Source organism: Acinonyx jubatus, chromosome A3 (genome assembly GCF_027475565.1).
Source record: "Acinonyx jubatus isolate Ajub_Pintada_27869175 chromosome A3, VMU_Ajub_asm_v1.0, whole genome shotgun sequence".
NCBI classification, from domain to species: domain Eukaryota; kingdom Metazoa; phylum Chordata; class Mammalia; order Carnivora; family Felidae; genus Acinonyx; species Acinonyx jubatus.
Window position 1 is genome coordinate 18,245,787 of NC_069388.1, and position 16,667 is coordinate 18,262,453.

General features: G+C 42.3%; 1 protein-coding gene and 1 long non-coding RNA gene across 4 annotated transcripts in view; one reads left to right on the forward strand and one right to left on the reverse strand.

The window, feature by feature from the left end:
• The window catches only part of CHD6 (chromodomain helicase DNA binding protein 6), a 203,326-nt gene that overhangs the window by 103,147 nt on the left and 83,512 nt on the right, over window positions 1-16,667 (forward strand). For all 3 annotated transcript variants that reach the window (XM_027070111.2, XM_027070116.2, XM_053199947.1), the window contains exons 7-14: window positions 1,657-1,715; window positions 2,353-2,470; window positions 7,295-7,381; window positions 7,567-7,701; window positions 12,407-12,528; window positions 13,725-13,968; window positions 15,185-15,361; window positions 15,958-16,101. In XM_027070111.2, the coding sequence (XP_026925912.2) occupies window positions 1,657-1,715; window positions 2,353-2,470; window positions 7,295-7,381; window positions 7,567-7,701; window positions 12,407-12,528; window positions 13,725-13,968; window positions 15,185-15,361; window positions 15,958-16,101 (1,086 nt within the window). The remainder of the gene's footprint in view (window positions 1-1,656; window positions 1,716-2,352; window positions 2,471-7,294; window positions 7,382-7,566; window positions 7,702-12,406; window positions 12,529-13,724; window positions 13,969-15,184; window positions 15,362-15,957; window positions 16,102-16,667) is intronic.
• LOC113602544 (uncharacterized) lies at window positions 12,193-13,064 on the reverse strand. The gene is made up of 2 exons (XR_003424018.2): window positions 12,905-13,064; window positions 12,193-12,801 (listed from the first exon to the last, which is right to left on the reverse strand). It is a non-coding gene; the product is annotated as an uncharacterized LOC113602544 (long non-coding RNA).

A 16,667-nucleotide genomic window follows, 5' to 3' on the forward strand; every position in this document is an offset into this window, starting at 1 on the left:
CAGCCGCAGCAATTTCTTACTTGACACATCTCCAAAGGCAAGGGAATTAAAAGCAAAAATGAACTATTGGGACCTCATGAAGATAAAAAGCTTCTGCACTGCAAAGGAAACAATCAACAAAACTAAAAGGCAACCAATGGAATGGGAAAAGATATTTGCAAATGACATATCGGACAAAGGGCTAGTGTCCAAAATCTATAAAGAACTCACCAAACTCCACGCCCAAAAACAATACAGTGAAGAAATGGGCGGAAGACATGAATAGGCATTTCTCTAAAGAAGACATCCAGATGGCCAACAGGTACATGAAAAGATGCTCAACGTCACTCCTCATCAGGGAAATACAAATCAACACCACACTCAGGTATCACCTCACGCCAGTCAGAGTGGCTAAAATGAACAAATCAGGAGACTATAGATGCTGGAGAGGATGTGGAGAAATGGGAGCCCTCTTGCACTGTTGGTGGGAATGCAAACCGGTGCAGCTGCTCTGGAAAACAGGGTGGAGGTTCCTCAAAATATTAAAAATAGATCCACCCTATGACCCAGCAATAGCAGTGCTGGGAATTTACCCAAGGGATACAGGAATGCTGACGCATAGGGGCACTTGTACCCCAATGTTTTTGGCAGCACTTTCAACAATAGCCAAATTATGGAAAGAGCCTAAATGTCCATTGACTGATGAATGGATAAGGAAATTGCGGTTTATAAACACAATTGAATACTACGTGGCAATGAGAAAGAATGAAATCTGGCCTTTTGTAGCAACGTGGATGGAACTGGAGAGTGTGATGCTAAGTGAAATAAGTCATACAGAGAAAGACAGATACCATATGTGTTCACTTTTATGTGGATCCTGAGAAAGTTAACAGAAGATCATGGGGGAGGGAAAGGGGGGAAAAATGTTACAGAGAGGGAAGAAGGCAAACCATAAGAGACCCTTAAAAACTGAGAATAAACTGAGAGTTGATAGGGGGTGGGAGGGAGGGGAAAGTGGGCGATGGGCAATGAGGAGGGCACCTGTTGGGATGAGCACTGGGTGTTGTATGGAAACCAGTTTGACAATAAATTTCATATTAAAAAAAATAATAAAACCACAGCTACAAAAAAAAAAAAAAAAGAAAGAAAGAAAGGAAAACATTTGGAGGGTGGGTTCTTTAGATATCTCAGGACCATTGTGGAGATCCAGAGAGTATACCTGGAGTGAAAGATATGTTGTCACTGGTGAGAACATAGTTTTATCTTCAAATATTTATGAGAGCAAACTTCCTTACTTTGAGAGTGGGCACCGCTGATGTTTCGGGATGGTGGTCAGGGGGTGTGCCGGAGACCTGTGTTTTCAGTTGCATGCCAGGCTTTGGGCCTGACGGCTTTCAGATCCTGGGCCGATTTGGGTTTATCAGCCGAACACTGTCCCAGCCTGAACCTTGGAAGGACACCAGGAGGATCATTTTCTTTTTTACCTTCTGGCTAGCTGTGCATTCATCCTTTGGGAAAGCTGCTCAGTAGCTGTCAGGAAAAGAAGGGGGAAACTGAAAACATCCTCAGGAAGTCTGTACGAAAATCAAGCAGAGGTGTTGATTTACCTGTTTTCTTGTGCAACGTCAAGGCGATCTGTGGGGGTCTGAGCTGTTAACTGCTTGCTGTTGATTACAGGTTCACCCCGGAGAGCCCCCATTCGACTTGGAGCTATTCTACGTTAAGTATAGAAATTTGTACGTGTTCTTCATATATTATTTGTATTTGGATTTTATATGAATAAAATTTCCTTTCCCTCGTCACATCACCTTCTGTATTTTCCAAGAATGGCCCCTGAGGCCTGACCTGTGGATCTTGACTGACTCAACTTCACCTTAAGCAGTAGTACTTACCTTTGGCTATGCAGATAGTCACCGGGGAAGACCTTGCTCCACTCAGTACCAGCTGACTCAGACTCTGGGAGTAGATCCCAAGGACTGGTGCTTATTAAAAACTCCCCAAGCCATTCTCATCTGCTCCTGGTGGAGAACCACTGTCCTGTAGCTCGCACTGTTTCCCTCTTAGATTTTTCTTTCTTCCTCTGCCTCGTGCCCACTTTCACTAATGTGTGTTAATGACAGCTTGCCCATGCCTACCCTCCCTCTGCTCTCAGGCAGTTTGTGTAGAAGCTGCAGAGGGATCGGTCATTTGGAATTAATCGCTGCATTGTCTTATTTTGTTGTCCGGTTAGTGCAAGGCCCTTCGCAGCCTAACCTCTGGCAGTTTCACCACAAACCGCTACTTCTGGGTTAGTCACCCTGTTTGCTGAAACACTGTAGGGCTCAGTGGTGTGGTCGTTTGCACTTGTCTCACAATTTGTGTGTCTTTGGACAGTTCCTACTTGCATTGTAAATGGGCCACAATGGAAGAGCTGGAAAAGGATCCTCGCATTGCACAGAAGATCAAGCGATTCAGGAATAAACAAGCCCAGATGAAGCACATTTTTACTGAGGTGAAGCAATATTTGCCAACTAATTTGACCACTACTCTTCTTGTAGTATTAAATGCTGAGTTTAAGTTTCTTTAAGTCAAAGTTCTGTGCAGAATTATTGCTCAAGTCATGTCACTAAATGTGCACTGATTGGCAGCAAAACCAATCCAGGTTTAAGCTGAAGGAAAAAAATTATCCACCAAGTTATGAGGATCGAGCCTTATAAACTGGCAATTCATAAGAACGTGTATCTTGGTCAGAAAATCTATAAATAGCTAGGGTGAGAGAAATGTGCACACAACTCTTTTCATTCCCTCCTCCCCTCACTTCCCAAAACGGCAAGTTCCAAAGGACTTAAAGTTTGAATGTAAAAAATAAAAACAAAGCTAAAATATGAGAAAGGAAATAAGTAACTTTATATAAGCTTCAGTATTTTTTTTTTAATTTTTTTAAATATTTATTTTTGAGAGAGAGACACAGAATGTGAATGGGAGAGGGGCAGAGAGAGAGGGAGACATAGAATCTGAAGCAGGCTCCAGGCTCTTGAGCTGTCAGCACAGAGCCTGACGTGGGGCTCGAATTCACAAACTACAAGATCATGACCTGAACCAAAGTTGGAGGCTTAACCGACTGAGCCACCCAGGTGCCTCTAAGCTTGAGTATTTCTAAGTATGGTACCTATAGCGAGAGGAACGATTCATGGATTTTGACATTAAACAAATCTGTAATGTCTATATATTAGAAAATACTTCATACAAATCTTAAAATAAATAGGACATATGTGCATCATGTACATACGCATATTTCCTAACTATATACTTATATATGTGGCATATGTTCTTTTTATCCGGTGAAGGAACCTTCCTGCTTATACGTACATATACACACACACGACAAATAGCTTTAATGATAAGAAATGCTTATCATTAACCATACAAAACTGTGGTCAATTTCACTAGTAGTCAAGGAAATGCTAATTAAAATAGAGATTTTCTGGTTTTTGTTTACCAGATATTTGAAGGTTTTGTTATTTTTTTTAATGTTTATTTATTTGTTTTGTGGGAGAGTATGAGTGGGGGAGGAGCAGAGAGAGGAAGAGAGAGAATCCCAAGTAGGCCCCACACTGTCAGCGCAGAGCCCGATGCAAGGCTTAAACTCACGAAGTGTGAGATCATGACCTGAGCTGAAATCGAGAGTCAGACGCTTAGCCGACTGAGCCACCCAGGTCCCCCATGAAGGTTTTAGAAATAAGTATTACCCACCGCTGGGGAGGGTGTAGGGAAGAGATACTCTTGTGTACAGTGGATGGGAATATAACCTGGTAAGACCTGTCTCAGCAGTATGGCAACAGACATGAAATATCTCAAACTATTCACATCCTCTGTCCCAGCAATTCCAATACTGTCATGTATTTTAAGGAAGCTAATGAGTCTTTGTGCAGAATCAGCTGTGACATTCAGTCATTTATATTGGTGGAAAATTGTGAACAAACAGAATATGAGATAGCAGACATTTGCTAGATTATGTATATATCCCATAGAGCAGAATATTGTGCAGCTAGGAAGAATGATATTGGAGAACATTGTTAATGACCTAGAAGGCGGCTTTAGCGCTATCAGCTGTTAGTTGAAAATGTCAGGCCCCCTCAGTGTGTGTGGCAGCTCCAGTATGGGGGGTGCAGGGGAAAAGAGGCACCATAGCAAGGCATGGAAAATGTCGTCAATGTGCATCAAAATGTGCCGTCATTTTCTCCGGTTAATGGGATCACGGTGACTTTTATTTTTTTCTTTTCTGTGTAACATGTACGTTTAAATTTTTGTGCAGATAACTTTGAAAAAAAAGAAGGGATAAAAGTTACTCTTAAAATGTAGGGGCAAGCACTAGGCCTCGAGTGCACTCAGGTGCCCTGAAACCATAGTACATCGCTGTAGTACTTAATCAGCTCCTTCTGCGTGTTGTATTCCTTCTCCACAAGTGACAAAAAATTATTTTAGGATAATGTCAGTAAGCATTCTTCTTGTCCCAGGGTGCGGTCCTTTGTCCTTAGCTTTAGTGTTTGGCCCCAGCTCTCTCCGGGATTGCTTTAAAGCACGTGAGGGCTGTTTCTCGTGGCATTGTTCTTCTCATAAAGGACTGGGGAAAGAAGACAGCTGGAATTGGAAAACCATCTCAAGGCCCCACTGGATACTGTTCTCCTTCTGTTCTTGGAACATTTTATCTGCACCTCTATTTTAGCAAGTATTTGCTGTATAGTAACTTGTTTACATGTCTCTTTCTTCCATTTTAAGTCCAGTGAGACAGACAGGGACATGTCTTCCTTGTATTTCTATCCCTGGTACTAGCCACAGGGTCAGTGCTCAGGAAGTATTTGGCTGCCCCCTTGGTAAGGGGGTGAGGTTGCCTTATGCTCTTCCCCTGCTCCAGACTCTTTAGCACATTTTCTTGAATGTGCTAACTCCCGTAGGGAGGAAAGACTTTTGAGAAGACCAGAGGACATCTTGAGATTAAGGAGGAGGAAAAGTGGGGAGTAGTTCCTATAATATGGTCTTCAGTCTTGACCTGTTCAACGTTTTTATTAATGACTTGGATAAGTGATATTCTAATAAGATCAACAATAACTTAGTATTGAATCGAGCTTCTTCATATCTATTATTTCTAGCTGCTTTATGTAAAGGAGGCTCAGGCTCGAGAGGCTAAGACTTCCATGCTCCGCAGGGGTAGAGGCCTTCTGGCTAAGCCCAAATTCCTGAAAACCAGACCCAACACTGGGAGAATAGATGACAAAATCAAAGTTCATGTTTACTGGACAGGCTAGGATGAATGAAACAGAATGGCAGTAAATAAATGTAATGTTATACATTTGTATTTTTAAAATCTTTACAACTTCTGGGTGGGGAAAATGACTGACTAGCAGTTCTAGGGAGAAAAGATAATGCCCATTAAATTACAAGTTTCCTGTTGGCCAGGAGTAGGCCGTGCAGCTGCTTAAAAAGCAACGGTAATCTTAGAACATACCAGCAGAACAGTCCTGTTGTGCCTTTTCTTTCATTCTTGAGTGTTCTGTTCCTTTGGGTATCAGGGTCCAGTGGGGGACTTTGGGGACCTGAGTGCAGCTGCAGGAGGACTGTAACACTGGTAAAGGAAGCACAGCTGAGTGTTGTCAGCAGATGTGGAAACTGGACTGCCTGGGCTCTTGGAGCCAAACTACCAGGGTACAGGTTACACACATACACACACACACACACACACACACACACACACACACACACAGAGCTTGGTGGCCTTGAGCCACTTGCATAAGCTATCCTTCTCTGTGTAAAGCAGAACCCCTAATAATATCAGCTTCACAGAATACCTGCAAGGACTAAATGACACAGTGTTTACAGAAGTGCTTAACACAGTGCCTGGCCCACGGTCACTGTTCATAAATGTTAGCTCTCTGCATCATTAAGGGAACTAGAAACTTGGGACCCAAACAACAGTTGAGCACCTTGGGTAATTTCACCCAGATAGGGTGGAGATTGTTGAAGAGCCAGCATAGAATGAAAATTAACTTTGTTGCTGCTCCTGTGGATGAAGCAGTGACACCAGCGAGCCCCCATTACAGGAAGGAAACTAGGCTGTAATTTAATAATAATAAAGATAAAGATCATGATGCCACCACCAAGCAGGCAGAGGTGAAGCTGTCTTGGCAATGGGTCAGGTCTTAGAGGGCAGTAAATTCCGAAACAGGGAATAATGGAATCTGAGGGAGGGTTGCCAGGGATGTTATAAAAAGTATTCCTGTGTTGAAGATGAAACTAGATAGCCCCTAAAGTGCCTTCCAGCCAAAGGGGCAATAAGAACATTCTAGCAGTCCAGGAGGAGGGCTTCTGGGTAAGAAAGTCCTGGGTAAGTGTTGCAGTTCACACAGCTCTGTGGCTTTGGTCACATTACTTATTTAACCTCTCTGAGTCAGTTCCCTCATCTGTAAAGTAATTATTGCATCTAGTCCATAAAGTAGTTTTGAAACATAAAACACTTAGCATTACCCTGGGCACACGTTAAATATTTCTAAGTGATGCTTATTGTTGTTTCGTAAGTACACTTTTTTGGGAAGCATAATGTACATGAAGGTAAACAAATCCTGAGGGTGCAGCTCAGTGAATTTCTACCAAATAAACACACCTGGGTAGCCACCACTTAGGTCAGGAAATAGAACATTATCAGTCCCCCAGAAGCTTCCCCTCAGGGGCGCCTGGGTGGCTCAGTTGGTTGGGCATCCAGCTTCGACTCAGGTCATGATCTCACGGTTTGTGAGTTCGAACCCACGTCAGGCTCTGTGCTGACAGCTCGGAGCCTGGAGCCTGCTTCAGATTCTGTGTCTCCTTCTCTCTCTGCCCCTCCCCAACTTGTGCTCTGTCTATGTCTCTCAAAAAATAAATAAATGTAAAAAAAAAAAAAAAAATTTAAAAACAAGAACCTTCCCCTCATGCCTCCTTCCAGTGTTTATTATTATTATTGGCTTATTAAAAGAAAAAGAAACTAATTCTGAGTTTCCAAGGGTTATCTTTGTAATGAGAAGCAGTAAGAAAAAAGGAATTCTTGTGCTGGTTTTTGCACAGTACTGTAATGACCTTTAGGGAAGTTTACATCTGGCCCTGATGTAACCTGGAAATTCAGTCACAGCAGGGTTTGGGGACAGGGAAGAAATGTCTGCGCTGTGACTTTTATTCACAAGCTACCCCTTCCATTGTGTATTTCCTGATAAGGCCCAGAGTAGGGGGTGACTTAAAGATAAAACACAGAGTGTTGGTTTTGAGGGAAGGGGGACACTTTCTAACTCTTCTCCTTTGTTTGTACTAGCCTGATGAAGACTTGTTCAACCCAGACTATGTAGAAGTTGATCGCGTCCTGGAGGTAGCCCACACCAAAGATGCAGAAACAGGAGAGGTGGGTGTTTGGCCATTTTGACTCACTTATAGTGTCTTCCCTTCTTACTACATGTTTTGCTTGTTTTGTTAACATGTGGTCTTCGTTTTAATGGCATTCATGTGTTACCGGGTGGGTTTTCCAGTGGTTGGCCAGAGCACGATTGGCTCCTCTAATCCAGTAGCTGCTATCCTGTTTCCCACCAGGAGGTGACGCATTACCTGGTGAAGTGGTGCTCACTGCCTTATGAAGAAAGTACGTGGGAACTAGAGGAAGATGTGGATCCTGCAAAAGTTAAAGAATTTGAGTCTCTTCAAGTTCTCCCTGAAATTAAGCATGTGGTAATGTATCCATGTCGCTGTTTGGCACCTCTTACAACATGTGACTTTATGAACTTGGCAGTCCTGGATGTCTTTTGGGCGGTGCTCAGAAGTGGTCTTCATTGGTGCCTTCCCTTTGGCCACTCTCCATTGAACCTGCAGTTCAGACTTTGCTGGCACTCAGATCAACATTAGATCTAGGCTCTGTTTTGATGTGTGTGACACTGAAAAATGAATATGAGCTTAGGTTTCTTGGTATATGGCTGCTATATGGAGTCAGGAAGATAGAATGTGTAAGAAATGCCTGAAATATTGTTTCCTGTTATCTTTTGCTCCATCAGTGATCTTTTTTCTTTGTTTTTATCCTTTGCGTTTACTCAACTAGAATATTTTAAGGGGAAGAGCTATCTTTTATCTGTAGATCCATGAGTTTCACAGAGAGAACATAGGTTTTCAACATACATTTATTTAATCAGTTTATCTTTCTGATTCTGAAGAACTCCCACCAAGATGCATAAATGTCCCAGGGTATCTGGCAAGTAGTTATATATAAAGTATCAATAATTAAAAGGAGGTAGAATTAGGATAGAGCCTGATTAAGATGTAACTCACTTGGGAAGAGAATCAAAGTTATTGAACATGGCTGTAGACTGGAATATGAAGTTTCTGTTTAAAAAAAGAATGACCGGGGCGCCTGGGTGGCGCAGTCGGTTAAGCGTCCGACTTCGGCCAGGTCACGATCTCGCGGTCCGTGAGTTCGAGCCCCGCGTCAGGCTCTGGGCTGATGGCTCGGAGCCTGGAGCCTGTTTCCGATTCTGTGTCTCCCTCTCTCTCTGCCCCTCCCCCATTCATGCTCTGTCTCTCTCTGTCCCAAAAATAAATAAAAAACGTTGAGAAAAAAAAAAAAAAAGAATGACCATTTTGGGGCACCTGGGTGGCTCAGTCACTTGAGCATCTGACTCTTGATCTCGGATGAGGTTGTCGATCTCACAGTTCAGGGGTTTGAGCTCCCTATGGGGCAGTGTGCTCACAATGCAGAACCTGCTTGGGATTCTCTCTCTTCCTCACTCTCTGCCCCTCCCCTGCTCATGTTCTCTCTCTCTCTCTCTCTCTCTCTCTCTCTCTCTCTCTGTCTCTCAAAATAAATAAACCTTCTTTTAAAAATCACCATTTTTACATGAAAAACCCTTATCCACCTCCTTATTAGTATTATTTGTTGTTTTTATGTTGCTGGAAAGTTAGGACTCAGAAGACGAGACCTCAACATTGAACTTAGATCTCTATCAGAGTCCACTCAAAAGCAGTGTTTGTTTTAGTTTTTTAGCATATGAAGTGTATGGAGGAGTCTTGAGGTGTAGAACTGTGATTAGAAATCTACATAGTTTTTAATGGTGTTTTGTTGCATGACTAGTTAATAAATTTCTCTTTCAGCCCTCTCTTATGACTGTTGCCCTTTGTTAATTCAGTCCATCAACGACCTATTAAACATCTCCTGTTGGTTGACTCTTGAGTGACACAGAGTAAGAAGGAAGCTGCATGCTGAGCCCTCAGGAGTGCACAGGTTAATGGAAAAGGCATGTGTATGGACACACGTGGCCCCAGACTAATTGGGACACGTGGCCCAGCGCAGGGACAAACTAGTGTAGGGGCGGAGAGTAGAGAGCATTCCCATTCTGCAGCTAATTGTAAGCTATTATCTTGAAGTAATCAGCATTCTTACACTCTCAGCTTGAATCCCACTTATTTCCTCTGACTGACTACACAGATTGGTAAGAACATGAATTCTCAAGTGTCTTCAGGCAAGTTCACTTCTCCTTTACTTTGCTGTTGCCATGCCACTATTATCTCTCATGAACCATGCTAGTATTTCATGCTTGTCTTTTTGTTTCTAATTTATTTGTTCTCTCGTTTAAAATGCACATTTTAGAAATTTTACTCCAAAAGTTCTAAATTGGAATGGCAGCTAGCAATATAATTAAAGCTGTCTTTTTATGTATTAAGGAAAAGACTGGCTCCAAATGGTAGTTTACCTGAATAATTTTTTTTAAGTTTTTATTTAATCTCTACACCCAGCATGGAGCTCGAACTCACAACCCAGAGATCAAGAGTCACATGCTCTTCTGACTGAGCCAGCCAGGCACCCCCAATAGTTTTGTTTTTTGTTTTTTGTTTTTTTTTAATTTACTTATTTTGAGAGAGAGCACTTGAGCACACATGAGCGGGGGAGGGGCAGAGAGAGAGAGGGAGGGAGAGAGCATCCGAAGGAAGTTCTGCACTGTCAGTGCATAACCTGACACGGGGCTCAAACCCACAAACCATGAGGTCATGATCTGAGCCAAAATCATGAGTTGGTTGCCTAACCGACTGAGCCACCTAGAACCCTCCCCGCCCCGAATAAATTTTTAAAGGGATCTTACTTTGGGCTTTGAAGTTGAGACATGACCCTGCCAGTCTTGATGAATATAGGACATTTTGCATCTGAAAGCTTTTTGGTAAAAATTGGTTATGTATAGGTAAAATATGGAATTTTTAGAAAGCAAGAAGTGACATTGGTGATGATTGTGCCAAGAAAGAGTCTTTTAATAGGCAGAACCCACTTTGGGGGGCTCTGAGAATCAATTCTCCTCTTTCAAATTTAACTAAGTAGTCACTGAAGGTGGTGGAGCCCTTGGGTAAGTTCTTTCCTGTAGTCTGTACCACTTAGGAATATACCAGAAACTCCTAGCTGATTTCAGGCCTTAGGCTCAGATAGCTGAAATTTCTGGCCAGTAGGTGATGTTAAACTAAGACTTTTAGCACTGAGAAAGAGGGAAACCCAGAGGAGTGACTGGATGACAGAGTGATGCCTCTACTTTTGGAGTTGTACCAAGGCAGCAAAGTAGAAATCTGCAGTGAAATTCCATCCTCCAGCACTTAACAATACTGAGAGTGAGCCACTAAGTCTCTGGAGGAACATTCCAGAAGGCCTCTCCACAGTATCTAGTGAAGTAGAGGAGCATGCCCGATTAAAGAGGTACATGGACTTTGGGGATCTAGCCTGACTGGTTCCTGTAGGTTGAGAAGAATATATTTTCTTTAACGGAACAGAGTAAGAGAGTTTATATAGGAATATCTTTGCTTAAAAGCTTTTTCTTTAAAATCATTATTTTTTACATAATAAATTATTTTCTCCCTTATTTTAAAAGCACCTATACTTATGCTCTTATAATAATATTCAACAGAGCCCTATTTTAAAGGGCTTACCCTAACTGTAGCTGTAGTAATTTTGTAGGTAAGCTGTAATGTGTATTTTTCTGAAAGATCATGGACAGATTATACTTAACTCCAAATGTCAATGATATAATTGGGGATATTTTGTTAATTTCACATGCAAATGGTTTAGTTTCGGGTAATAACATATTTCAGGTGTAAATTATATTGTAGAACTCCAAAGTAGAATTACCAAAAACTAAAACTGTTTAGAAAAGTTATAGTCTCAAAATTCTCATTTATAACTACAGGTAGAGCTAGGGATTTTTAATTTATAAGACTATAAACTGTAACTTGGGGGCTCAATTTGCCTATAAGCAAAATAGCCAAGTTGCTTTCCAAATAATATAAAGCCTAATTAAATAAGATTTTTGGATGGGAAGCCTCTACACCTGAAGGTTTAAATTTTCCTCTGATTATAATTGGAATTCCAATGGCATTTTAAGAGAACTTGACAAGTTGATTCTAAAGTTATACAGAATAGTAAATAAGATAGAATAGCCAGGATACTTTTGAAAAATAATTCCCTAATCAGATAAAAGGCTATAGTAATTTAAAAATTTGCTTTTATTGCAGCACTAGAGAGTCCCACGGAACAGAATGAAAAATCTGGGTAGAGCTCCATGGATACATTAAAACTTAGCATGTGATAAATATGGCATTTCATATCAGTAGAGAAAAGATCAATTGTATTTAGAAATCAGTGTTTTATATGGGAAAATAAGACGGCTATTATGTTTATGAGGAGTTTAAGGAATTTGCAGTTTTGATTTTATAGGCTTTTTGCCTCATACTGACTCTCGGAACTAATCAACAAAATATTTGACCCACTGTACTTTCCTGAGTGATGCCATTTGCACAAAGAAATAACAAAAAGAAATTATCTATAGAAACCAAAAACCTAATATTGGCTTGAGGGGAGATGGAGGTATTAAGTGGGAGTGGCATCTAAGAGTTTGGGTCAAACTATGTAACACCAAGATTTTAGGTGGGTGTGTTTGTCTTCTTCATTAATTGCTTGCACATTTTATAGAGGTTTTCTTTTTTTAAAAAATTGTTAAATATTTATTTATTTTTGAGAGAGAGAGACACACCCAGAGGGTGAGTCGGGGAGGGGCAGAGAGAGGGAGACACAGAATCAGAAGCAAGCTCCAGGCTCTGAACTGGCAGCACAGAGCCTGACATGGGGCTCGAACCCACCAGCCATGAGATCATGACCTGAGCCGAAGTCGGACGCTTAACCAACTGAGCCACCTAGGTGCCCTGAGGTTTTCTTAGTTTAATCTGGTGAAATCAAGAAAATACAGGGTCTCGCCTGCACATTAGTCAGAAAATAGTAGCTGCAGTTTCATGCCAGCTTTAGGGCAGTGTTTTGAGATTTGCCACCTTCCCCATTATTATCCTATGTCCCTATTCATGTTATGTTCCTCAGACGTTATTCTCAACGTATTTTGTGTTCTCTGCCTTCCTCCACTAGGAGCGGCCTGCTTCGGACTCCTGGCAGAAACTGGAGAAGTCTCGAGAGTATAAGAACAGTAACCAGCTCCGGGAGTACCAGCTGGAGGGGATGAACTGGCTTCTTTTTAACTGGTATAACAGGTGAGGAACCAGAACCAGGGCTGTCCTCATGGATGATTTTCCTCCCAAGTGTGTACCTGGAGCTAGACTGTCACCTTAGTCTGCTCAGAGCAGCAGTAGCAAGGTGGTGAGAGTGTGCAACCTAGCCATCGGTTTAGGGTGCTAATCTTTGCACAGGATGCGTGCCAAGACTATACATCAGGTGCTTCTCCAACCAGAAAGAATGGTCTGTAGACATCATTGACTTTGTGCTGCTTTTTACTTGTCCATTCTAGCCACAAGGTTAGACTCAACCTAGATGAAACAAAATCCGAAAGGTTGTTATCTTTAAGTCTTTAGCAAAAATTGGCTCTAAAAGGCAGTAGATCTGGATTTTAGTCCCAACTCTGCTACTTACTCATGAGCCCTGGATGTTCTAAACTTGGGCTGTAATTCTCAATTTTGGACTCTTTGTGCTTTAGGTCTTGTCAGAATCTAGGCGAAACAGATGAAATTTGAGATTTTTGTAACATTCTAGAGTATACACCTAGTATGGATTCTAAAGACAGAATGCTGCAGTGGAGAATACACAAGATGGGACCCTGGTGACCTGTGTTCTAGCACAGTCTGCACCACTTACTCACAGAGCCTCTCGGAGTGCGGCTCACGTGGCCTTTCCAGGTATTGGGTTCCCCATCTGTACAGTGAGGGGCGAGACTGACAGGGGCCACACCCTTCGAATATCACAGCTCTGTGCAGTCTGTGATTCTGGGTCACCAGAAGAGACCAACATTCTTACTCTGACAAGGAATTTATTGTGTGGGTTAAAAGTTAACCCTTGATGACAAAAATAGTAGACCATGAAATTCACATAACTTAATCTTTTTATTTTTGCCTTGGCTTCCATGACGTTTGTCAGGTACAGAAATTGGCTTAGGTTTGAGGCATATTTCTCTCCTTTTGGCTCACTATTATTTTAATTTTTGGTATTTTCAGTTTATATGGACCTCTTTCCTGTATTTTCTCCCAAGTTGCCATAATTCCTTTTTGGAAATAGTCAGGGTGTGAATCATAAGAATAAAAACTTGCTTCAGTTGCATCTCTGGAAAATGCTGATAAGGCCCTTCACTGATGACCTTATAGGTCAGGGTGTGCTTCTCAAGTATCATTTTAGTTCTGCCCAACCTCTGCCGCTTTCCTATATCGATGATGAATTATCTGTATTTCTTACTCTACAGAAAAAATTGTATTTTGGCTGATGAGATGGGGCTGGGGAAAACCATCCAGTCCATCACATTCCTCTCAGAGATATTCCTCCGAGGAATCCACGGCCCTTTTCTCATCATCGCCCCACTCTCCACCATCACGAACTGGGAGCGAGAGTTCCGGACATGGACAGAGATGAATGCCATTGTGTACCATGGCAGCCAGATCAGCAGACAGATGATCCAGCAGTATGAGATGGTGTACAGAGACGCACAGGTGAGCCTTACATGGGTCTTAGAGACCCGGTGACAGCCTGATGTCGTTCAGAACAGCCTTCCCGTCACTTGTCTTCAGGAGTTTTAATGCTCTGCACCTTAGGTTGCTGTTGACTGACTTTGTACAGTCTTATGTTTATTGAGGTCGACTTTTGTTTCTCCTTGGTAGTTTACTTTGATAAAACACAGAATTTGTAAGGCATGCTTGACGCTCTCTGGCATATGCCAGAGGCTCTTCTTGGGATACTGAAAGCTTGGCTTCTTGGGTGGCTTACGAAGTTTCTTTTATGTGCAGAAGATTTTATCTGAATTGTTACATGCTCAGTGAAAAAAGTGGGGGGAAGAATTAGTGTACAGAGGGTGGGTTCCTAGCCAGGGAGTTTGGAGAGGTGGTTAACACATTTGACAGGGAAGGATAAAGAGAAGATAGGATTCACATTGTTAAAAGCACAATAGATTGTGGTGTTTGTTTGGTTTTTGTTATTTATAATCACTTTACTGAGTATGCTTGTAAGCCTGTCTGGCCACTGGTTTTTCTAATCAAGCAAGGTGAAAATATAAATGAATCCAGCCAGAGGGAAGCCAGTGCTCTCCCCCAGGGACTTCATAAAGCAGCAAAAGGAGACACTTGGAAGAAATTTATGATGTGTTCTAACACAGTGCAGCTCTGCTCTTTCAGTGTGATAGCAACACTAAGATAGAGAAAAGACATGTGTCCTGTCTGGTAGCTCTTGTCCCAGGTGAATCAGGAACATTAGTTTGAACTTGTGCTAGAACCCCAGTTACAAGGTGAAATGAACCATATCTGAAAAGGAGCGAAAAAGGTCTCCTTTGGGTCTTCAAGCTCTGTGTGGTTGAGACCAGCTCATGGCTGGGAATGTGCAAATCAATACCCGTCTGCTTTCCTTGTCATGGCAGTTAATAAACAAAAAGCTTCCTTGCTGTATCTTCCATATTTGCGCATATGTCTCAGCATCGTGAGGGCCCATGTCTCTTATTTCTGTGTCATCGGTGTAATGAGGTCTCTCTTTTGTCTAAAGGGCTGGTTCATCCTCGTATTCTCTCTTTCCTCACACGAGGAAGTGCAGTGCTTACTGGCTTCTGTCACCTAGGCCCGGGCATTTTACCGCACTGCCTCCTCTGCTCCCGCCGGGAACGCATTAGTGGAATTCTGTAGTCATGGCATAAAGCTTCGCCTTCCGTTGTGTCACCCTCAGGGAAACCCCCTTTCAGGAGTCTTCAAGTTCCACGTTGTCATCACAACGTTTGAGATGATCCTGGCAGACTGCCCAGAGCTGAAAAAGATTCACTGGAGCTGTGTGATAATTGACGAAGCCCACAGACTGAAGAACAGGAACTGCAAACTTCTGGAGGGTCTAAAGCTCATGGCCCTGGTGAGAGCTAGCAAGCTCTTTACATCCACACAGGTTCCGCGTATTCACTGTGGAGGAGGCATTCTGTAGCCATTCTGCATGTAGCTTACTTGTGCATAGTCTGCTTACTCTAAATTCTCTTTTTGCCCTCTATATGTGTGATAGTGTAGGAATCAAAAGGTTTTTTGTTATGAACTAGGTCAACTATTTGACCTTTGCCGCAAATAGATTCCCAAAGGGAGCCGGGGGAATCTGAAATACCATGAAATTGGTGACCTGGAAATGTAAGGTGTTTTGGCTTATTTCCAGGTACCAAAGATGATGGTCTTGGCACAGTGCCCAGTATGTAGAGGGTAGGCACTCAATAAGAATGAATGAACAAATGAATGAGTGTTGCTTTCACTAACATGACATTGCTGCTGGAATCAGTGATGGGAAAGGAAGGTTGATCTATTTATTGACCATACCCTCATGAAACGGCGGCGTCCTCTCTTTGCGTAAAAGCCAAACAGAATTGCCCCAAAGTGAGCACAGAATTCCCTGGCTTCATTTTCCCACCAAAGCATATCATGTTGGTGGCTCACACACTGCTCATGGTGGACTGTTAATTTGTGCAGGAACACAAAGTACTGCTCACTGGGACACCGTTACAGAACTCTGTGGAGGAGCTCTTCAGTTTGCTGAATTTTCTGGAGCCATCACAGTTTCCTTCAGAGACTGCTTTCTTGGAGGAATTTGGAGATCTGAAAACTGAGGAACAGGTAAATAGGGGCCTCAAGGACTGAGAAGATGGTGTGGTGATTACCTTCACCGTCAGGGAAAGGACAAGTCATTGTCACCATGGGGACAGGCACTCACAAGTTCTCACATCCCTCCTAAAATGAGCATTACCTCCTTGATTTAATTTGTTTGTTCACATTGAGGAGGTTAAACTGATTATTAGGAGTTCTTATTACTCCAGAGGATAAATGAGTCCACATCCAAAATATCCTGTGTTAGCACATCAGGCCTCTTGCCTTTGCTGATCTCATGTGTAAGTTCTTTGATTCTGTTCAGCCCTGGACTCAGGAGCGTGGTGCTTTCTTCTGCTTTCCTCATCCTTCCTGCTTCCTCCTATATAATCTGCAGCATGTTCCCAGGCTTATGTTCTCGAGTACAACAAAATACACAGGTAGTGAGGAAAAGAAGGCAGTCATATACTAGAGTAGTTGCTAAGTTCAGTTTTGTCCAAATCAACCAGATTTCCTCAGTTTTCAAAGATCTGGTCCTGAGACCAGCTTATTGGACTCAAAGCTAAGTCAAAACTACCAAAGTTAAGAAATACTAT